This window comes from Oenanthe melanoleuca, chromosome 2 (assembly GCF_029582105.1).
Source record: "Oenanthe melanoleuca isolate GR-GAL-2019-014 chromosome 2, OMel1.0, whole genome shotgun sequence".
Lineage (NCBI taxonomy): Eukaryota > Metazoa > Chordata > Aves > Passeriformes > Muscicapidae > Oenanthe > Oenanthe melanoleuca.
In genome coordinates this window covers 48,298,917-48,322,645 of record NC_079335.1, presented here as the reverse complement: position 1 = coordinate 48,322,645, position 23,729 = coordinate 48,298,917, and the positions used below count along the sequence as shown (strand labels likewise).

At 38.3% G+C, this 23,729-nt stretch overlaps 1 protein-coding gene across 4 annotated transcripts in view; it reads left to right on the top strand.

Moving 5' to 3' along the window:
* MYOM1 (myomesin 1) overlaps nt 1-23,729 on the top strand; it is a 75,487-nt gene that overhangs the window by 13,406 nt on the left and 38,352 nt on the right. For all 4 annotated transcript variants that reach the window (XM_056485369.1, XM_056485368.1, XM_056485370.1 and 1 more), the window contains exons 4-16: nt 2,989-3,199; nt 4,630-4,787; nt 8,372-8,464; nt 9,362-9,450; nt 9,667-9,726; nt 11,084-11,248; nt 11,827-11,988; nt 15,020-15,161; nt 17,234-17,433; nt 19,008-19,064; nt 19,438-19,562; nt 21,076-21,259; nt 22,159-22,333. In XM_056485369.1, the coding sequence (XP_056341344.1) occupies nt 2,989-3,199; nt 4,630-4,787; nt 8,372-8,464; nt 9,362-9,450; nt 9,667-9,726; nt 11,084-11,248; nt 11,827-11,988; nt 15,020-15,161; nt 17,234-17,433; nt 19,008-19,064; nt 19,438-19,562; nt 21,076-21,259; nt 22,159-22,333 (1,821 nt within the window). The remainder of the gene's footprint in view (nt 1-2,988; nt 3,200-4,629; nt 4,788-8,371; nt 8,465-9,361; nt 9,451-9,666; nt 9,727-11,083; nt 11,249-11,826; nt 11,989-15,019; nt 15,162-17,233; nt 17,434-19,007; nt 19,065-19,437; nt 19,563-21,075; nt 21,260-22,158; nt 22,334-23,729) is intronic.

Here is a 23,729-nt window from a genome sequence, read left to right as displayed (position 1 = left end):
GAATAACACACTCCTGCCTTTTAAAAAAAATTGCTTTGAAGTTTCATCTATATCTTCTGCGATAGAAACACATAAAAAATGTGACAGTCTCATGCAAAACTTGAGATAATGTATTCTCAAGGCTTCTCACTACTTTTGCATCTCAGCCAGTGTTTATACTTATGTAGCAGATTTGCAGCTCACCATCATCTGTCTCTCATGGTCTCAAGCACAAATATTCTCCCTTTTTATTGCATCTTGAGTCTACACAAGTAAAATGTATTGTATTGGGCACACAAAAACACAACTGTTGATTAGTACTTAGCTTTTTTACAGGCCTCTGTGATCTTAGTACATCATGTTAACAAATAGTAAGAAATAATTTCATTTATTTTATTTTTTAATGCATACAGTAATATCTAACCCAATGTGATGGTGTGTAGCTTCATTTATTTGTGTCTCTAAAATATTTTGTGGTCCTATTTGGCATCCTAGGTTAAAAGGTACTGTCAGATTCTTACATCATTGTTGTTTGGGTTTTGGGGGGGGGGGGTTTTGTTTGTTTTTTTGGGGGGATTTTTTTGTCAATCTTTTTGCTTATGGCAATTCAGAAATCTCTGTGTGCTTTTCTGCCACTGAAATGATCCAAAAAGTTTTAATTTTGTTTTGGGACTTTTAGAAAAATAATAATTTTGTTAGTTAGAGCATATGATGACTGTTGAGTGCTCAACTCAACATGGCATGAAATGGTGTCTGGTTTAGGCTTTTCACTGTTGGCATCATGCTCATGACCACGTGCCAAGACTGTGGAAGTTGCATGCCACATTCCTCTCAGATATTTATTTTTGTTTGAAAGATAACAGCTGAAGCCCATTGAGCCATGTGCATGCTACATGTCATTCCCAAATTCCCCAGTGAAATTGATGTGTTGTTTCCCATGGGCAGAGAGCTGTTAAAAGGAATAGTTATTTATAAAGGTCATCTCTCTGTGGGTTTGTTGGAGCTGGGTGACCTTCAGCAGTGTGTCACCATTTCCATTATTTAGTTCTACTTCTGAACCCTCAGGTTCTGCTATAGAAAAAATACTTTGCTCAGATTATTCACCTTGCAACTGCTCCTTTTAAACACCTGGGCTAATCCTTGCAAGAGCAAATTGTGCACAGCCACATAGTATTTTAGACAGTAAAACACCCAGGGGTTGATTAATGCCATAAGTGCTGAAGTTGCTGAATGTGGATCATGGAACTATTTGCAGTCACTAATAAGCCTATGCCAAAGGGCTGTAGATGGCAGATGTCCTTAATATTATATTTAGCCTGTGCCATTTGGGGTTGGATCTGGTTGTATCTGTTTGAAAACAGTTTTCTACTGGAACCCTTGAGACTTGACTGTAAAACCAACTCTTAAATGGCATGGTTTGCCAGTTTGGTGCATTAGTCATTTCAGGGAACATGATTCCCTTTGATCTGGGAAGATTATACAGGGAGAAATTATTAGAGAATCTAAATATTTAATAGTGTTGATCAAAAGTATCTGGGGATTACAACTGCAAATGACTAGGATGAGTTCTATTTTAGTCAGAGGATATTCATCAGCTCCCAAAAGATACTTAATGCCTTGAGAAACCAATTCATACTGTGAAGTTGCTGAGTTCTTAACTACTGTAGTTAAGGAGGAAATAGTATCAGTTTGTCTTTGAAGAAAAATGCCATGGATTCATTTAAAATGAATGTAGATTGCTATATTCATATTAATTATATTGATTTTTAAAAATTTCTTCCATCTATCTCAGCTTCAGGTGATATTTGTGGGGACAACTGATGTGCCTAAGTGGAGGGAATATTTTGTTCCACTGATTTCTTAAAGATCATCCTCTTCAGCAGACTGAAACACAGGAAGCTGAGTTTGAGGGTGGTCAAAGCTCTATGCTGTTAAGTAAGATTTTTAGTCTTGGCAGTTGTTAAATGTAATTAAGTTTACAGCACAATTCCATTGCTTGACTGCCTTGCATCTCACTAAATTGACTTCATAGATAAGGGGCTGGACACTTAATTCTGAGCTAAAATTCAATTTTTTTGAGTATTGAGATGTGCTATCAAAGGCATAATATTGGCAATCTTAAAGAAAACAGAAAAAAAATTTCTTCCTTCTATTTTTTGCTTTGTAGCAGTAAGTTTTTTATGATAAAAGAGAGGGTGTGCTTGAGTGCAGTCTAGAAACAGAGGTGATGTTTCTATAGTGCTTGCAAGATGGCACTTGAGAACTCAAACATAATGTGTTTTCAGTGTGCTAGCTAATGTTCCCTTAAAGTAACTAAATTCAGCAGGAGGCTATTACTGCTTCTTAAGTCAAGGAACTCTCATTGTGTATCAGCACTACAGCAGCTGCAATGCCCTGACAGTGCCAAAACAGTATGTTTTTAATGGTACATCCACATGTGAGTGTGGAAACAGGATTGCACCCACTGAGAGCTCTGTGTGTCTCACCTCTGTATAAAGCCTGAAGAGAAGGCTCCAAGGAAATCCAGTTATCTTCCTGAAAGCAATATAGGATGGAATTTTCTATGAATGAAGAGAACTACATTTATATTGGGAGGGATTTATAAATCACAAATGAGGACATTGTTATACAGCTACAATTATCTCTTGCCCTTTTGGCAGTGTTATTACAAACATTGCAGCTCTAAGTTAATACCTGGAGATCTGTGGTTATGCCTTACACTCATCTTTATAGTGATGAAGGTAAAAAGCCACAGAAGGATAATGTTTAAACTAAAAATGTGTGTGGCACATTTAGAGGGAGAGGCCCTGAAAATGGCCATGACTTTCAATAGTGAAATATTTAGTCTTTCTGCAGAATCCCTTCCATGTTTCTGCTTTAAATACATATGAGAGTGCAGTAGCAGAAGGGTGTTGGCCACTGTAATGGCTAATTTGGCCATTAGCAAGTATAAATGAACATGTTCTCAGCATTTTCCAATGGGACTCTGCTTTTTAAAAATTCTTTCAGAGAAGTGAATCTCAGTGGTATCACAGACACTGAAGAAGAGAGAATTAAAGAAAGTGCTGCATATGTTGCCAAGAGGAACCTTTTTGCCACGGGGGAAGGAGTTAGTGTCAAAAAAGTGGCCAAGACAACTTCTGAAGAGGAGCATCATGAAAAAAAATCCAGGAAAGTGGCAATCCGGGAGTCTGCTGAACGTGTAGCCATGAAGAAAACGGTAAAAAAGTAGAAATTAATGCTTCAGCTGGAAAAGAAAATTAGTCTTTTTTTGTTTGGGGTTTGCAAAGTGCTGAGCACACCAGGGCTCTCATTTACTCCATGGGCAATCACAATAATGGTAGTAATATACCTAAGTATTTTTAATTGTTATTTAATGTTATTGTTATTTTTATTGTTATCCAGGTAGCAAATGGATAAGGAGAGAAGCACTGTGCCCAAGGCAGGCACCAGGAGATATAGATAGATATAGATATATGATATAGATATTTGCTATAGATATATGATATAGATATATATTATATAGATATATATTAGATATAAATAGATATAGATATAGATATAGATATAGATATAGATATAGATATAGATATAGATATAGATATAGATATAGATATAGATATAGATATAGATATAGATAGATATAGATATAGATAGATATATTAGATATAGATATATGTATGTATTTTGCTCATAAGTAAGTGAGGGTGAAATTTGATAACAACCAAAGGAAATCACTACACACAGAAGGAAAAGAACAAGTGAATGAGGAATGCCTGGCTAAGTAGAAGTACCTCAGGATCTGAGAGTTATAAAAGGTCACAAATTTAACATCAGTCAATTTAATGACAATATCAGTCTAGAGTATTATCAGTGACAGTAAGGGGCAGTTATTTAATTGTGTTGCAGTCTGTTGGGCCTATGATAATGAGCAGTCACTGTTTGGAGAATGTTGAGGACAAATAGAACCTGTCCAGGACTGAGAAACCATTGTAAGGAAAATTGCTATTGCCCAGTTTATAAAAGTCCTTTTTTAATAGTCCAAATACAGGGACCTGTAATTCTCCATATATGTGAAAGTTAGGGCAGAAAATAAATAGTTTAGTTTGCAGAAATCCAGATTTATACCTTATTTGGAGTCTTTTCCAGCTCTGTGGATGGTCAAGTAGTTGAACCTGTAACCTTGGGAGGATGAAAGATCCCATCAGGAGGAAAGGTTTGAAAGTAATTCTGTCAGAGATGATATAGGCATAGAGAGCCTTGCATTACAGCACAAGTACAGGAGACATCTGAGTTTCAGACCTATTTCACCTTCCACTCTGTATTTAAAATAATAAATAAGTAATTAAATGTGGAAAATTATTCACTTAGAATAGTTTTGAGGGGAAAAGCCCTGTAAAATCAAATCTAGTTATTTTGGAAGAAGAACTTCTGGAAAATGAAAATTTTGTTTTCTGTGTCAAAGTGAGATAACTACATTAAGTGTGTCTGTCTGGACATTAGAATAAAAATTGCAGGGTTTGGGATTGTTTGGTTGGTTGGTTTGTTTTTGTTTTTGGGGGATTTTGGGTTTTTCTTGTTTGTTTGGTATTAATTTGCAGTTTTAATTAATGCTATAATCAAGTGTATAATAAAATGTTTCTTTTCCAGCTAGAAGAGACTCAAGCATTCCATAAAAAGTTGAATCAAGATAAACTGTTGCATGCTCCTGAGTTTATTATTGAGCCTCGTTCCCACACTATCTGGGAAAAGGAAAATGTTAGATTTAATTGTTCCGTGGCTGGCTGGCCTGAACCCCGTGTTACATGGTAAGTTTGTGTCCCTGGCACTGAAAGTCACCACTTAATCAGAATCTGAAGTAATCTCAGCAAATAGAGTAATTTTTCTGGAAAGATATTATTTAATTTAAAAAAAATAATCAGTTGCTGATGGCAGGCCTGTCAAACACCTCTCAAGTCACTTTGTGCAGAAAAAGAGCAAAATATTAAAATGAAGTAATAATAATAACAACAACACAAATAATTATATAATTATTATAGTAAATTAATGCAATAATATTTAAAATATTTGTGTGACAGCACTAGGATTGCACAGACTTTTGTTTTATTTGGTAGAGACATCAAATATATTCCTTCTGTTGATGATTAAGGAAAAATATCAGTTTAATTTATCATACTATCTTTGATAGTGTTTTCCAAACAGTTGAGTTTAGTCCTACAAATGACACTAATGTCTCTGAAGCATTAAAGCAGGCTTTGGTCAAGAGCAAACTTTTTGGCAGCTGAGCAATTATAGTGCTGAATCTCCATGTAATAGCAATCCATTGATGATGCTGTGAAATCTCAGTAATGATGTGCTTATAGCAGACACATTGTCAGTGTTTGAAGTCAGTGACTTCAGGTACATCTGGAACCATCCAAATAAGATGAAAGCTTTGGAATTATTGGAAAGTTTTACAGAATCACAGAATATGCTGACTTGGAAGGGAAACATTACTTTATCATAATTTTATGTAATAATCATATGTTGCAATTTGCTACTTGCATTGCTTAAGGGACTGCATTTATTTAGGTTTTAAAAATCATAATCTCAGGGCTTGTCAAAAGTTGCTGCTAAGAGGTATATTAATAGCTGAGTCCACAAAGTCACTGGTCTCTCTCCTGGGACTCTGACAGCCAAGCTCTGCATGGACACAGTTTTCCTGTCCTGTAAGGGTAACAAGTGTTCACATTCCACCTGGAGAGCATTCCAGACAAACCCTTCAGATCTGGTCTCAGCTTGATACAAGCAGTGGCCAGCTATGCTCATGGCTGTAATCCAGCTCTGCAACCTGAATCCTACCCAAGAATTCAAGAGCTGGGTCATTTTCACTTTGGTTGATTCACCTTATCCCCAAAACCTGACATGGTTAAACTGAGCCTTCAGCTGTCTGTCTTTGTTCTCACTGTGAATTTAGCCTTTCATCTAAGTGCTAAATGTGGATGGTGGAAATTAATACATCATTTTACTGTACATCTGAGTTCCAAAGGGATTTCAGTTTGCCACAGGCTACTAATGGAAAAAAAAAAAAAAAAAGAGATCACATCCTTTTCAGCAGGTGTCTTTGCTCTAAGATATAGAACAGTGCTGACCTGGATCTGTCAGCTTTCATTCAGCTTTTCTAACAAAATGTCAGTAGAGTATTGCAAACAGTCATTCTTTGTATAAGCAATGAAGACCTTTTCATGCTGTGCCTGAAAAACTATGAAGCTTTATGAACTTTCTCTAAAGAAAACCTGCCTCAAGCAGCTGTTCTGACTCCCCTGGGAAAAAAAAGCACATGGAAAACCCAGGACATTTGAAACCAGCAGGAGAAAGCATAAACTATCAGTGGCTAATGACAGTGGGAGGTTGCAGTCCCACATTAGCTAATGACTTGGCTACTCTGGAATTTGCATTTCCAGAAATAACAAGTAGTCCTTCTAACATAAATCCTATTCTTTCTGTAGATTAATATAAATAAGCAAAAATTGAATAAATTACTTTTTACTAACCTGATTATGAAGACAGAAGAAGTGAAAGTCTTCTTGCTGCTGGTATGACCCAGTAAAAGCTTGTTTCTGCACAGCACCCCATGCTACCAAACAACTTTGCTGCCACAGGATCCAAGAGTTACCCAGCCCTTTGGAGAAAATGTAAAGGTGCTATGGAGTTAAGTCCTGTTTACAGGATTTCATGTTCCCTGGAAAATATTAATAACTGATGGCATTATTCTAGATTCTAAAATATTTGACACATTAGATGTAATAAAAAGATGCCCTGATGTTCCCAGGCAGTTCAGTCTGGGGTGCACCAGCTCACGGATGGGATGAAGAGTGGTGGTGAATGTATTGCTCTTGCTGGACTCACATGTTATTCCTTGCCTAAGCCAGGGAAATAGAGTAATGGGGTCAGACATCTCTGCAAATGATTGATGTGCTGAATAGAGAGCACTGCCCTGCATTGAGTCCCTTTTCAGAGACATTTTGCTGAGAGGGATATGATGATAAAAAGTGTTAGGGTTTATGGTCCTTACTGATTTAAGGGCTTGGAAAACTCTCAGTGTATTACTATGCCCAAATATTTGTAGTCAGGGAACTATTCTTTATTGTACAATGCTGATAGTGCTGAATACAGCTTTCAGATTTATTGTGGATCCAACTTCTTCTTGAGATATTTTCAGCTGATAATATTCTTGGTGAAAATAAAACCATTCATTACTGATTTGTTTGGTGAAGTGGGGCAAGCCATTGACACCAGACCAGTTCCTTTTCCTGACCGAAAATCATGAAAGGTTTAAAATATAAAATCTGAAATGAAGAAGCAAACTTCTTTGTCTGGTTATCTGTTGTGAGAAGAAAGATTCATTTAAGCTACATCAGAGTAAAAGATGAAGATACTTTTATGTGTTATTCTTTATCATTTCACTTTATATGTATACACCTTATGAAGAACAGGGAAAGCTATGTAAAGTAGGACACTCTCTTAGGAAACATTTTTTCTTTATGGACCTCAAATCAATTCCAAATGTACTGAATACAATTCACGGTGCAATTCACTTATTAGACTTCTACTGCCATTCTTTTACATATTTCCAATGCCTGCTTAAGACAGGATTCAGTCAAACATTTACTTGGTTACACTATGTATTGTCCAGAATGAGCAACATTTTATGCAACAATTGAAGAGGAAGAATTTATCATGCACCACCATTCTTCCCCTATGAGAGTCTCAAGCTGTTTGTATAAATTCTGAAATTAGCAGTACCAGCTCACCACTGATCAGCACTGGTTCATTCATTCCTTCAAATCAGGACAACTGGGAATTTTGAACAGTAAACCTTTCCTACCTGAAGATACACCAGTGCCAGAAAACACTCATTCCAATCTAACCCTGTTAAGTTGCAAGTAAACAAAAAGTTATCCTCCTACCTGATATTTTTTGTGTTTATAAATGTTTTTAAAGTAGGTCAAATATGCAAACCAAACAAAATGTTTATGATAGCTAGTACGTAAGGCGTCTACAAAATTTTAATTTGTCATTTACAAAACTCTGAGATGTTTCTCATGTGACTTCTCCTTTCTTTTACAAAGAGCAACATGAAGTTCACAGTAATATGAACTGATTTTCATCCCACTCACTTATTTTCTTCTTTTAATTTGAGAATAAAATCTACCTGGGTCAAAGAGAAAAAGAGAAAAAGATAAAGGTTACACTTCCAAAAATATGTCATGTCTTCCCAGGGAGTTAGACTACAGTTTATCTAGGAGAAACAGGCAGGAACTGATGTTCTACTTCAAATATCAAGCACTTGGCCTTTTAAAGTGTAGAATGACTTCTCTTTGTGACATACTGCTTCTTTGCTTTTCCATAGGTACAAGAATAATGTGCCCATTGATGTACAGGCTCACCCTGGCAAGTATATCATTCAGAGTCGATATGGGCTGCACTCCCTGGAGATTACTGAGTAAGGAAGTGTTAAATAATTTAACAGACAGCTAAAGATGAAATGTTGCTATAGAATGAGACCTGCAAAGTGTGAACATACCTCTTGGGGATGTAAGACATATCAAGTCAGGTGATATCAGCGATATCAGCTGTGGTAAATGTTGTCTACTAAATGCTGAAGCAGTTCTGGTTTACCTCAGTAGAGGACATGCAATTTACCTGAGTTATCTGAATTATTTATCTCAATATTCTATCTATGGCTAAGTCAGAAATGTGAGACATCTATGATTACTTTTTGCATTTGTCTGCTTGATGAGTATAGTTAAAAATGTAAAAATGTGTAAGTTACCTGTCTTTCAAATATAGAAAAGTTCACAATTCTTACTGAAATGAGGAACAGAACTGAGATATCCTCACTTCAGTACTCATCCTCCAAGTGGGAAACTTTTACACTCACTTTGCATTAAAACAATTGAAAACATGAGACTTAATCAACAACCTGGGTTTGACAATTTTTTTACTGGCAGGTGCCCTTTGAAAATATTTTATGAAACCTACCATTCCTACAAGTTCTATTTTAGGCATCTCTTCATAGAAGACAGTATATTAGTGATGAATATTATCAGATAGTTTTTCCTAATTATGCTGTATTCCAAATTTCAAATTGGTAAGTGGTATTTGAAAATAGACATTTATTTCAAACTTTGGGGTTTAACATTGAGAAACACTTAATGGCTACAATAGATCCAATGTCCAGTGTGTCTGTCTCCCAAGCTCTTACTTTACAGATTTTACCCAGATTTCTGAGCGTCTGCTTAATCTAAAACACCAGAGGAGTTTAAGATTATTAATATTTAGATTATGGCTATGCCAAGGAGTAAATGGGTGCTCTGGCTAATCATTTCTATGATTTCAGATGTGAATTTGATGACACTGCCCAGTATCATGCCTCTGCTATGAACGTTAAAGGAGAAGTTTCAGTTTATGCTTCCCTCGTGGTAAAGAGTAGGTTGCAAGAAATTTCCTTCAAGGTTTTGGTTTTTTTTTTTTGTTTTGTTTTTGTTTTTGGTTTGGTTTGGTTTGGTTTGGTTTGGTTTGGTTTGGTTTGGTTTGGTTTGGTTTGGTTTTTTTGGTTAAGATGCACATTACCAGCTTTGGTTTTGTGGCTCACAGAGCCTTTACCTTTTGGAGACGGTGACCAGTTTGTCTTTTTCTGTGTAGGGTACAAAGGAGAAATTGACGCAAGTCTTTTGCATGCTAGAAATCTTTCCCTCTCTCCATGTAAGTTGCAATATGTTTCTTTGACACTTCCATTTATAGTTGTGACATCATGACACATGATTAAGTGGAATATTTAGTAACATTATTTTAAAAAGAAGCAGGTCTGATTTACAAGGGTGTTGGATCTCTACAATTTTGGATGGTGTTAGCCTCACTAGTGGGGGGAAAATGGCACTGCCTTCTAGGTCTGTTGGATTATATAAGAAACATCCTGTTAATATTGCACTTCACTATGAAGTAGAATCTGTCAAAGAGAGAACCACTTCCTCTTTTGCAATATGTCAAACGTGGCATGGGGAAGTATGTGCCTACATAGAGTAAGTGACTTAATTATTGTCTGCTGCTTATGTGAAAATGCACAGAAAAGGCATAGGAAAGATTAAATATCCAGAACCCAATTAGACTATTTGGGGATATATCAAGGTAAAAATTGTTGTTTGTTTTATCTGAGAACCTCACATTTTAACAATATGGCATCCATGCTTCCATGATGATAAGACAATCCACCCAGATATGCCATGTGGGTGAAGGTGCCCTGGGTACCCCATGAAATGTTTGACAGATGAGACTTCCATATATTTCCAATAAAATTCGGGATCTATCACTTTTTTATGGGAAAGAAAGATTGCAATTTGCATACATTCATTGATCACAGGAAGAGGGAAAGTTATCAGTGTAGGCTAGTTGAGTAAAAGTAAAGTGACCTTAGTTTTTATCAGCTGAGCTGTTTTCAAAACAGCCATGGAAGCCCCTCTGCCGTGTATGTACAGTACAAGTGAAAGGCTCTTAGGATATTCTGTCTGGTAAACTGCATCACCTGGGACACACTGCATTTGAAAAGGTAAATTCAGGAACAAGAACAGAAACAGGCTACCTCAATGCCTGGGGGATTGGAGAGCCCCTTTTATATTAACAGTGGCTCCCACAAAGGCTTATTAGCTTGCAAAAACAAAGGCTAAGTGGACATATGACTGCTCTGAGATAGAGAGAATCAAAACTGGGAAAGAGAAGAACCATGTAAGTTCATTTTTAAGTTATAAAACAAACCTTATGATAAAACACTGGATTAGGAATTTTGAAAATTCTGAAATTAAATTCTGAAGAAGCCTCTCCCTGCTGAAATGAACTAGCTGTAAAACTAGAGTTGTATGAGTGAAGAAATAGTTGATTCTCAATAGAAAGGACTTGGATTATCCAACACTGCAATTACCTCTGAAGATGATGACTTAATATACATATTGTTCCTATTTATACCTTGAACTTTACCTGGGACTGTATTCATAATCACTGAGTACTTTTTCTTCCTACTCTTGTCACAGAAGGAAAGAAAACCAGACTTTTTTTTTCTCTTATGCAGTTGCTGTTACCCCTCATGGCTATGCTTCCAGGTTTGAAATCAGCTTTGTTGACAAGTTTGATGTAGCCTTTGGGAGAGAAGGCGAGACAATGAGTCTGGGCTGCACAGTTGTCATCAATCCCGATATCAAGCGCTTCAAACCAGACATTGAGTGGTACAGAAATGGTGAGAATGCATGACAAGAACAAATATAAACTTCTTCCATGTAAATATTTGCTTATTTCAGCTTATGTTAACATTATGATTTGGTCATCACTTTCTCAGGCTTTCCAATGATACTATTTTCTCTTTTTCAACTAGAATTGTTTCATAATTTAGCATTTGGATATAAAATCACAGAAAACTGGCAAAACACTGTGAAAATGTCTCCTAGGAATTCTTTATTTCTTAAAAATAATTTAAATTAGAAACATTTTTATCAGAGCCAACACCTATGTGTCCCATTTATAGTGCTCATATAGCTTTTGCTATTTATTTATTTATACACCAAGATATGTTTTAAGTAGTTGCACAGTGCTCTGTAACAGCTGATAAAAAGCTATTGCTTTCTGAAGTAATGCTTTGAAATCAAACTTATCATAAGAGCAGAATTAGATGTTATTTATGACTGTTTTCAAAGACAAAATTTTCTAATAAGAGTGGTCTCTCTTGTATTTCCAATCTATCCCAATATATTCTCTGTATTCAGAACCTATTCCTAGTAGATCCTGCTGGTTCTCATCGTGAAATTCTCTAATTCCTAGGTGTTCTTATTACACCATCCAAATGGGTCCAGATGCAGTGGAGTGGGGAGCGAGCTTCTTTAACCCTGACTCATGCAAACAAGGAAGATGAAGGTCTTTACACGCTTCGAGTGGCGATGGGAGAGTACTATGAAGAGTACAGTGGTTATGTCTTTGTTCGAGGTAGGATATTGTCTTGTGCACAAAACCCACTACAGAGCTGAGGAAAATGGGATGGCAAAATCAGTCTCAGGTATTTGAGGTGTTTCGGCCCCACCCCACCCCACCCCCCATGACAATAGAATAATAATTTTCTATTAATACAATTTAGCAATGGACATTCCAGTTGTTATCTCTGGAAAAAAATCCATGCATGTGTCAGGGTTTGGTGTCATGAGCCTGAAGACTTTTAAACTCCACTGACATTCTGAGGAAATTTAGGGTACTATTTTCAGAGTGCTGAACATCAGTCATCAGGAGGAAAAATGCACATAATAAGTTACAAATGCTCTTTTGTAATCATCCCACTGCTAGCTAAAATGCACTATTTTTATCAAGATTTTCTGTGTAGTTTGAGAGGTTCTCTCTAACGCACACTGCAGGAAAAAATACAGTGAAACAGAAATGCAAAGATCTGCACCTGGAGAAGGATAATCTCATGCAGCAGAATAGGCTGGTGTCTGTCTGGAGAGCTGCTTTTCAGGAAGGATCCTGGTGGGCCAATGTGCCCTTGTCACAAAGACAGTGGCATCCTAGGCTGCATTAGGTAAAGCACTGCCAGCAGGCTGAGGTGATCCTTGCCATCTACTCAGCACTGGTGGGGCTCATCTGGAATGCTAGATCCAGTTCTGGGAACCCCCATACAAAAGAGACATGGGCTCACTGAAGGGATGTGAAGGTGATTTACAGCTTGGACCATTTGGAAAGGCTGAGAAAGCTGGGACTGTTCAGCCTGGAAAAGAGAGATCATAGGAGGAGTTTACCCATGTGTGCCTGATGGAGGGGAGTAAAGAAGACACTGGAACAGGTTACCCAGACAGGCTGTGGAATCCTAATCCTTGGAGACACCCAAAACCTGATTTGACATGGCCTTGGGCAACCAGCTCTGGCTGACTCTGCTTTGAGCCAGGGGCTAAACTAGGCAATATTTGGATCTGTCTGCCAATCTCAACCACCATGTGATTCTGTGAAGTAATGCAGTGAAGAATAGAATTCAAATGCATTTTTGTGAGTGTTGTTTGCTTGTATCATCAAAAACTTCATTGAACATCCATTGAGAATTATTTGTTTAAAAGCAGCATGGCTATCATGTTGTGGGCTGATTCTATATCTGTTCCAGCTGCTAAAAGCAGCTGAAGTGTGTAATCCTAATTCAAAACGCTCTGGAAATTCTTGGCTCTGAGACTATGCCCAGAATGGTTCCTCATTTCCATGTCCAGCAGAACTGTGTAAGATAACAACCTGCCCAGAAAATACAGCTGAAGCAGATGTTTTCATCAACTGAACAACGAGCCTATTGAAATGAGCTTTTGTGACAAGAAATAGGACTTGTCTTTCTTTATTTTTTTTTTTTTACGTTGTGCTGCCATATAAACAAATCATCACCCTCAATCCTATCACATCTTCTGGCAACACAGGTGTGACCTGACTGAACCCACCACCTCTGGTATCTTCCTAGTCAGTGGTGTGTTTACCAAATTCTATCTACAATCCTATTTAAATGGTCCCCACAATCTTGGTTGGCTACTGTATTCTTCATTGTTCCTCCTAAACTGTAGGCAAATTTGCTTTAAATGACAGCTGTGGTATTTAAGCTGGGGCAGTTGTCTTTTTGTGTCACACACAGAAATCAGTGTGTCAATGGAAGGGAAGCTCATAATGTTACATGTTCAGATGGGCTTCCAGAGCATGTGTGGCTCCTCTGCCATGGCTACAGATCAGCAAGCCATCAGGGATGAAATCCTACCCTCCTGGAGGCTGATCAGCCATGCTGGTTCTCCCAGCTGTTTCCCAGTCTGTCTTGGAAAGAAACTGTTGTCTCATGTTCTGTCAAGTGGTAAATATGGGAAATTTAAACCTTTCATAAAGAGATCACTGAAGACATATTGTCATTGCTGTTAATATTCTTAGTATTATGTGATGTTAACTGGATGGTTTATTCTGTATGTTACCATTTTTAACAATGCATCAAGTTACCTGTAATTAGAACCTGGACTTGGCAACTTAGGTGGAGCTTCAAAACCTCTGTGTGATATTTTTTTTCCTCTTGGAAGACTACTGTTTTATTAATGAAACATATTAAATACTCTAATAAGACATTTTTTTCCGTGAAAGTTGAAATCATAAAAAATTTGGATTACTGTATGTTGTAAAACAAAAACCTGTAATGCCTCAAAACATTAAACCTTTCTGAGAACTCAGGTTTATATGGAATGTATGAATAGTATTTATTAGCAAAATTTTTTAAATTTAGGTATATACACCTTAGGTCTTAATTTGAAGTAGCTCACAATTGTACAAACTGATGTTATTCTGCAGAGAAACAACATCTCTTATTTGAAAGTCTTTCACAGAATCTTCTGGCAAAGGTTATTTTTCCCTACATGAAAATTGCACCATCTCACAAATTAGACTCTTTGTAAACAGTAAAAATTCCCCAGTGCCCAGCACTATGCTCTATTTTTCAAAGCTTTAGATAAAGTCAAGGCCCTTTGACACCAGCATTTGTGGTAAGCACTTGAAAGGAGCAATATGCTTATCCTTATGAAGGTTCTATTCCACAGTGATAATGTGATATAATTAAAGTTCAAAAGGTTTTGGTACCTTTGCAGTTCATAGCCAACCAAAAATCAAACAATGAAGGACTATGAGTGGAGATATTTAATTCAGTATTGTTATATCCAGTGGGTGAATACTTTTGATTCAACTATTTCCTGGCTGCCAAGTGTTTAGTTCAACAGTGTCTCTCACAGCTCCCTAACCAGAATACTAATTCTATTTAAAATGTCTATGTGAATTACATTTACAGTATGCTGTAACATATAACACATTTGTTAATGTTGCAAAGAAAAGCCAAAAAAACCTAGAAAAACACTAGCAATATAAAACCAAATAATTTTCTGAAGCTGGTAAGAACACAATTTTGTTCTTAAAGATTAATAATTGTGAAAGAACTGCAGCTCACATTTGCAAACATATTTCTCCATCCTCATAGATGCTGATGCTGAAATCCCTGGAGCCCCTGGTGCACCACTGGATGTGCAGTGCTTAGATGCCAACAAAGATTATGTCATTGTCTCCTGGAAGCAACCTGCTGTTGATGGAGGAAACCCCATCCTTGGATATTTCATTGACAGGTCAGTGAGTGTGCTGGACTGGAGAATTAGTTTTGCTGCTCATTCCAACTCAAAAAACTAAAGGCACGTTCATGAGAGAAAAGAATCATTTATTATTTTCGTTCTTGTTGCTGGTCAGAAGAAAATTGATTTTTTTGTTATTGTTGTTTTGGATTGGCTTGGCCTGATCTAATTTTTGTGGAAATAATCACATCTTGCTTCATTTAATTGCAGAGAAAGGATTCTGAGAGATCTGCACAGCTCAGCCCTTGCTGCTTCCTCTAAGGATTGAGCCCTCAGGATTTTGTAGTGCTTGTAGCTCTTGCAGCTGTGGCTCCTTCAATACCAGGGCTCTCTTGCTTCTCTCCCAATAGTACTATGTACCAGAAAGCAAAGCATTATCTCAAAGGGACTTGGACTTCTTTCCCAAATGCTGTTGTTATTCCAGCTCTTAGATTCACAAGCTTCATGGAAATGATTTTTAAAAATAGGAAACCTCTATGGGTTACACACAGTGGCAGGATCCTAGAAGCCTGTGATTTAAGAAATTAAGTCAGTATTTTGAGACTTGCAGTGATTTTCAGTGCTGGTAATATTTGTTTGAATTTCAGTAATAGAGTCTATCATATGAGGTTCCTCTGGGCTTATTCAAATGCCTGTAAAAAACACACAAACATATAGATATATATATATGAAATATGCCATTATATTATGCCTTTGAATATACATAAAGTATATATCTGTAAAAAAAGGGTGTTGCTTTCTGAAATAAATCTAACATTCAAATATAACTTTACTGTTTTGATAGCTTTTGAGGGCCAGTCACTGCTGTAACTATGCTCTGTTAGATCTAAGCTATGGATCTTAACATTAATTGAAAAATCCTATGCAAAAGACAGGACTAGACTCTGAATACTATTATCTCATTTTAAAACTAGGCTATTGAGGGATGCCAGCACTGAGAGTAACTGCAAGAGAAATGGCATTTGGCTTTTTCTGTTGTGTTCACCTCATTTATTCTGCATTTGCTCCCAAATTCAAAGCTATGTTACTGCTCTCCAGTGTTGGATTCCACTGATGGCATTTAGGGACCCAAATATTCAGCCAGGGTGTCCTCTAATTGCCCTGTGGAGTTGAGAGGTGGCTTGAGCCAGCAGGACAGGTCTGTGCTAATGGTAGAAGCAAAGCTTGGGCATCCCTTACCCCAAGCAGACACAAGAACCACAAAACCACCCTGAGCAGGATGGTAACATTTCTCAGGAGAGGTTCTTACATGTACCAAGAAATTTGGGCAGGAACTGTAACCTTCTCTTTGGCAGATATCTCACCAGATAGTTTCTTCCAAGCTGAAAGGTCATGTTTCTGTTGACCATGTTGCTGGATACAGGGAAGCCATCACCACAAGCTTCTCCTGCCTCCCTGAGCTGTGGCTGCTGGTTATATCTTCCTTCTGCCATAAAGCAGCATCCTGATATGTGTGAGGCTTCACTGCTGTGGGACAGCAGCACCATGCTGGGTCCTGTCATTGTAGGGACAGCAGCCAGCACACCACAGGCTCCCTTGGCAGTCCCAGGTCTGGTTTCTGAAGCAGGGCCTGACTGAGTGCCTGACTTTGACCCCATTCACAGCTCAGAACTCACTCTGGGGGTCCCAGAACCCACTGTGAGGGTCTCTGCACTCCATGAAGCCCAGCATCTTGTGGGATGTCCAGTGCAGCATTGTGCTGGCACGATGAAGTAGTGTCCTTCTGACAGCTGCAAGGGATCCATAATTCCTGTCCCTTCAAGTAAGCTGAAGCTGACACTCCCTAAGCATACTTTGGAGGGTTTGAACAGTGAAGTGAGTCTGCTCTCATCCCTTTTCCAGGTCAGGACAGAGGGGTGCAGCTGTGAGGGATTTAGTGCATGCCCAGCTGGTAGCTCAGCCTGCCGCCTTGGTGCAGCTGCTTTGGTGTCACCAGTGCAGAGCTCTGTGAGGAAACTGGTGCAGACCAGAACGAACACAAGCAGCTGGAGAAGCTGCAAAGGCGTGTGGGTGCCCTGAGTTCATGTTTTTCCCTTCCCAGCACGGCTCTTGCTGTTTGTGTTTTCCAGGTGCGAGGTTGGCACCTCCCACTGGACCCAGTGCAATGAGAATCCCGTGAAGTTTGCTCGTTTTCCTGTCACTGGTCTGATTGAAGGCCGTTCCTATATCTTCCGAGTCCGAGCAGTGAACAAAGCTGGAGTCAGCCTGCCATCCCGGGTATCAGAGCCTGTGGCTGCTCTGGATCCTGCAGACAGAGCCAGGCTTAGAAGTAAGATGTGCTTTTACAGGTTGCATGAGAGGTTTAAGAAGTCACAACTCCTTTTAAAAGAAAAAGTATGACTATCGACTCAGAAGCCTTCAAAATCCCACTAGAGGGAGCAATGCAAAGCCAAAATATTTTTTGGAGACGGCTTTGCCAAGAAGAAATCATCTCAGTGCTCTTTGCACCAAGTGTTCTATCTGCTGAAATGGCTTTGGCTCACTGCAGTGTTATGCTCCAAACTTGCAGGAAGGGGGAAAAAGTTTAATTGCCAAAGAGACTTGCATTCGTTCAGCCAACAAAGTAGCTGAACAGATCCTGTGAATAGTCTCTCTCTGAGTCACAGACAAGGGTGGCTGACTCTGTGCTCATGTGACAATGCCAGCCTTGCAATGACATCAGAACAGCACCAGGACAGCCCAACAGATCCCAAGCTCTCTGCTTTAGGGCTAGCATTTTACAACTCAAGGGTGTTTCTGCCTCACAATGTCTCAGACATTTTGCTTCCAAACCCACCTCTCTACACATATGGCATAATCATATGCCTGAAATAAATTTCTCCTTCTATTCAGAATCTATTTGTACATGTTTCTGAAGTTTTACAATTCAAAATGGTCCAATGTGAAGGGGTATTGTATGCAAGGCTGCAGTGCTCCCACGGTCCCAGTTTGTATGAGCTACTGGGTATAGTGCTGCAGCCAGATGATCTAGGTTTCCATTCAAGATAAAACAAAGGGCCAGAGGAAGGAGATTTGGCACTGCCAAGAAACATTTCACTCAGTCAGACATGTGAAACCTTAAGCCTGGGGAGGAGGGAGGGGTCTTCTCAATGGGCAGCATGGAAGCTGTCATAGGAGGTGAAGTCTGGTTTGGTGGCCTATTCCTGTTATATCTCCTCCTCCTATCCCTCATAATCTTTTCTCCCCATGTGCTCCCTCTCTTCTTCCATCTCCAAAATGGGTCAGCCAATGTGAGGTGAACACTGTGGAGACAAAGAACAGCATTTGCAAAAAATATCTCTGAAAGTGCACTGACCTGGTTGAAAGCTGCATAACAGCAGTAGGGTGATAACATACTGGTTACTCAGACAGACACCCAAATTTATCAAGTGGACATGCTGAGTCAAGCTGAGCTGTTGCTGTTTGTGACTGTGACCCATGATTTAGAAGCTGGCAATGTGAGAGAAAGTGGTTAAAAAGAGACAAGATGCAGCCTTGCAGGAGTTCAGCTACTCCTTTAATAAGTGAGCTGTTAAACCAGAGAAATAGAGGATGGAAAATAAAGCTGAAATTAATTCTCTGAAAGTGATGAGCTGAGTGAACCAAATACCTCTGCTTGTCACCTAGGAGACTTCAGGAAGGAACAGATGATTCAGTGGATTAAGTTTTCTGGCTATGTTGAGTGCTGAGCTGCTCTCAGTATTCAAGCTACATGAGCAACAGCCACAACATTAACCACTAGTGGAGCTCATGGGGATCTTGCAATTGTTAGTTAGTTTTTGAACTTTTGTTTGTTAGTTTTGAACCACAAAAGAGTCAGTTTTCTCATTACTCTCATTGTGCTGTCTCTGACATTTGTTCCAGGTCACCCTTCTGCTCCTTGGACTGGACAGATTATTGTGACTGAGGAAGAACCTGCAGGTAAACACAGCCCTTTTGCCTACAAATGTCTAATGTGAAGCTGCTTGAGTAATTAGGAAAACTCTGAGTGAGTTCAGTGGACTTTGGCACACACCCAAAGTTTGTTGTTCTGAGAGTCACTTGACCGTGAATAACTCAACAACTTGGATTTTGAGGTGAAGTTTCATTATTCAGGACCTAATGAAATCTTGCTTAGAATTAAAAGAAGAAAATTTAAACCAAATATTTAGAAGACTTTTAATTCTACATTAAAAAAAAAATTAAGTGATGAGGTACACTGATACTCCTATTTTTTTAATTGTGATGCTAATTCTAATACAAAAAAGGAAGAATTAAATCCAAGTTCCCTTTCTTATCCTTCCCTGTCCTTCAGAGGGTGTTGTTCCTGGTCCCCCCACAGACCTCCAGGTTATTGAGGCCACCAAGAACTATGTTGTGCTTAGCTGGAAACCTCCTGGACAGCGGGGCCATGAGGGTATCATGTACTTTGTGGAAAAGGTAAAATAGCACAACATCAGAATCATGCTGTGGCAATATTTCGTGTTTGTATTGTCATTTCTTCTGGACCTCTGGTTAACTTTCATTTCTGTCTGAGACTTGCAAATTAGGGCAAGGATTAGGAGTTCATCAAGTCAAACTGTAAATTAAGATAAAGTAGGAATAAAAGAAAGATGGGAAATAGGAAAATAGACGAAGAATGTGTCACACCCAGCAATATTCTTCTTAAATTGTGTCATTGACCTACCTGGAGAAGAGCGGAAAAAAACTTCTTCTGTGATGTGAAAGCACAGAGCAAAGTCACATGCTTATATATATATTAAGAGAAATATAGATATATAATACATATTTATTTTTATGTATATGCATCTCATATACATATATATATATATATAAAAAATTTCTATAAATGAAGCTTGTCTGGTAGGACAGATTGTTAACATTTTGGATGGAGGCATTTTGCAAGAGTTTCTTGTCAACAGCACTTTTTATTCCAGCTGCCTTTTCATGTTTATCCTCTGCATTAACTTTCCATTTGCTCCACCAATTCAACAAAGATCACAAAATTTATTTTCTGTCCTAGAACAGAATCAGTTTTAATTTCAGTATTCTGCTTTCCTGAGGTGTTTTTGCATGGCTGCTTGCCTAGAAAATTCTTCACACCATCACCCTTTCTACTCAGTTCATAAACTATTTTATCAATGTTTTTTCCTATCAGTCTAGAGGTGTCATCAAGGGAGACATAAATATCTTCCCATTATCTGTTTTCCATCTCTCATACAAAATCTGGTCTAAATAACTGAGTTTCACTTAGCAACAGCCTTAGAGAGGATGAATATATGAATTTTGAGTTTCCATATAAGAAAGCTTTTTAATAACTGATTGCATGCTGAATACTCAGCACTAATGTCACATAGTCAGATGAGAATTTAAATCCCTCAGAGATCAGAACCATTACTTGAAATTATACTTAATGTAAATCAAAGCAAAAAATTACTCACTAGTATTGGTGGTTAAAGTGATCATGGCATGTAGAATTTCTAGCCACAGAGCAAAAGCAATTCACAACTTAATTGCAAATGTTATTTTTTTTCTGGAAAATGAGGGTCAAATCATGACTAATTCCAAAAGCCAGCCCAAAAACACTAAGAGTGCCACAAGAGCATCTAGAAGCAAAGTGGTAATGTTAGGATCTTGCTCTTGGTATAATGCTGAATATCTGCAAAACTCATTTTGAAAGTGGTCTAGACTGGGTGCAGTTAACATCACTTCCTTGCAGTGGTATATGGAAACCAGTAAACTCCTAGGCATGTTTTCTGGAGTAAGTAAACATCTGGCAGATTCATGAGCTTTGAAATATGTTCATTCTGTGGAAGGGCCCAAAGAAGGGATGTGCCTCCCTATTCTCCACAGCAGACATGGGTTCAGTGGTCCAGGGAAAAAGCCTTGCTGTGTGAGACGCTCAGCCTTCAGGTACTTCTGTTCTAAGGGTGGTTTCTGGGTTTGGCTGCAGTGTGTTGCTGGCACAGAGGAATGGCAAAGGGTGAACACTGAGATCCCTGTGAAGTCCCCTCGCTTTGCAGTTTTTGATTTGTCTGAAGGCAAATCCTACTGTTTCCGCGTTCGCTGCTGCAACTCGGCCGGGATCGGTGAGCCCTCGGAGGCAACTGGGGCCACCGTGGTGGATGACAAACTCGGTAAGAGTCTGGTCCTGTGTGCTAAATTACATCCATTCTTCTCAGCTTGTCATGCCATTGTTTTGTCTGCGTGCAGGTAGCTGCCCAGACAATAATTCAAGTATGAAAAGCAGTCAGGGATTTATTCCCTTTAGCTAAAATAATTTTTGTTTGGGTTGTTCAACCTTTAATGTAGTCAAGTGGCAGATGCAAACCGAGGAAATTAAGCTGCAAATAATGATGCCAAGAACTGAAAAGACTGCAAATAGCAAAAGAAAATGAAAACTCAAGGAAGTACAAAAATGTTTTGTTTTACTTAGAGTCTTTATTGAAAATAAGCCCAGATATCAGCAGAGTCTAACCTTCCTTGTTTGCCAAATTAAACAAAAGAGAAGAATTTAATACTTACATGAAAGCAGAGACTATTTTCACTGGAAGAGAAGTCAAGATGTTCAATACTGTAAGTCATCAGTAGCTACACCTACATTACCAATTTGTTTCCAAACAGCAATGCAGATTTCAATCCAATTCCCAAATGGTCTCTGTTCACTTCATATTGACTTCTCAGAGCATTTGGTTGTGCATAAAATACATTTTTTAAGAAGAGTAAAATGTCTCTTCTTAAAAAACATGGTACTTAGCAGGAGCTTTAGTTTCTGGCTTATCCTGTGGGCTGCACAAGATCTTCAATGTGCCCCTACTGCATTTGCTCTTTTAGAAAGCTCCAAATCACATCTCTGGTGTAGATATTCAGCACAAGGGGATAAACTAAACATGATTTTAAGGAAATACACTCAATCCTAGGCAATACAGAAGTGAAGAACCTCATGCCAGTATGATCGATAATAGAATTTCATGCATATTTTATTTGTGAGTTTTAACTGGCAGGTCACTAATTTATCTCTGCTTCTTTCCCACAGATATTCCCAAAGCTCCTGGCCGTATTATGCCAACTAGGAATACAGATACTTCAGTTGTTGTCACTTGGACAGAGCCCCCAGATGCCAAGGAGCTGGTTGGGTACTACATTGAGTCAAGTGTGGAAGGATCTGGTCGTTGGGAACCATGCAACAACAATCCAGTGAAAGGCACAAGGTAATTAATGGCAATTATGGTCACCAATGTCTGATATACTGGATATATGTGCTTTTCAGGGTGTAGTAGTAGTAGAGCTAATGTGTCTGTGGTAGCCAGCAGGCTGGAATGCCTCTTGCATGTGGAGCTCATAAGAAGTTGTAAAAACATATTTCAAACTGTGAGTTTTGTCCAAAGAGAAATTGCAGTCAACCTTACATTAGCAACAATTAGCCAAGGGGGAAGGAACAGGCACATTGCTCATGAAGAAAAGAGAAGCAGCTTGCTACTTCTAGCTGTTGTACAGCCTATCAGTTTGATGAAAAACAGGACATTGAGGAATGACTGAAGTTACAAATGTGGAAAACTAAATGGCATAATGTTTGGAAGCAAAGTGCTTTATTTTGGAAGACTGCTCCAAACATTTCTGGACTGTGTATCTGGACTGTCAGGAGGACATGTGGACTATATCCCACTAAAAATATTACTTTCTGACTGCTCTTTCACTTGTAATCATCAAGAAATTAATGAACACTCTTAAATATTGGGTACAGACCCACATTTCTTACTCATATGAAGCTTGGTCTCCAGTCAGGAAAAATAATCAAGATTTAAAACTTCCTGAGATAAATCAGATTTGATTTCATTTGAATAAGTATGTAATCTTCAGAGTCTGTAAGTAATCCCTGCTTGTTATGACTGATTCTGCTTATCTGTACTTGCTATCTGTGACAACCCAACAATAAGTTAGATTCTGCTAAATACTCCTGGACCAGCTTTGCTGTTTAAAAGGGCATTGTAAATGCTTAGTGTATCAGAAGTACCTAAAACCTCACTTGGTTGAACACAGACACAATTTCCTTCATGTATTTTCTAGTGCATTTATATTTATTTGTGCCATCATTACATACTTTTGAATCTATTTCTATGAGTTATATTATAGTTACATCAAAAGTAGGTGAACTTTCACGCTCTTTGCTTGTTTTAAAATATGAAATGTGACCTTCAATCACCATAGAAATAAAAATATAGTTCTGAGTTACTCTATGTTGTGATACAAGTACACTGCATAGGTTTCTTTCCCTGCATTTTTAGTCAGTGTGATATAATGTATGATGCACTCAGGCACAGGCTGTTAACTCTTGGTTTTTCTGGTTGAGTCAATCTTAAAGCATTAGCTGTAGTTCATAGTTTGTCTTATGCAGTATATTTTGGTCTTTTGAAATTTTGCACACATCTTGGTGAAAGCAAATGTCTTGTACCCAAGTCTAATAGAATGTGTAGGGAAAATTCCACCTTGAAAATTTTGATTCAGGGTTTTTTTTTTTCCTTACCACAAAATAAAATTTTGATTTTTTTTCCTCATTGTAGTTGCTTCATATGCCATCACATGACATCAGCGTTGGTAGTGGTATTA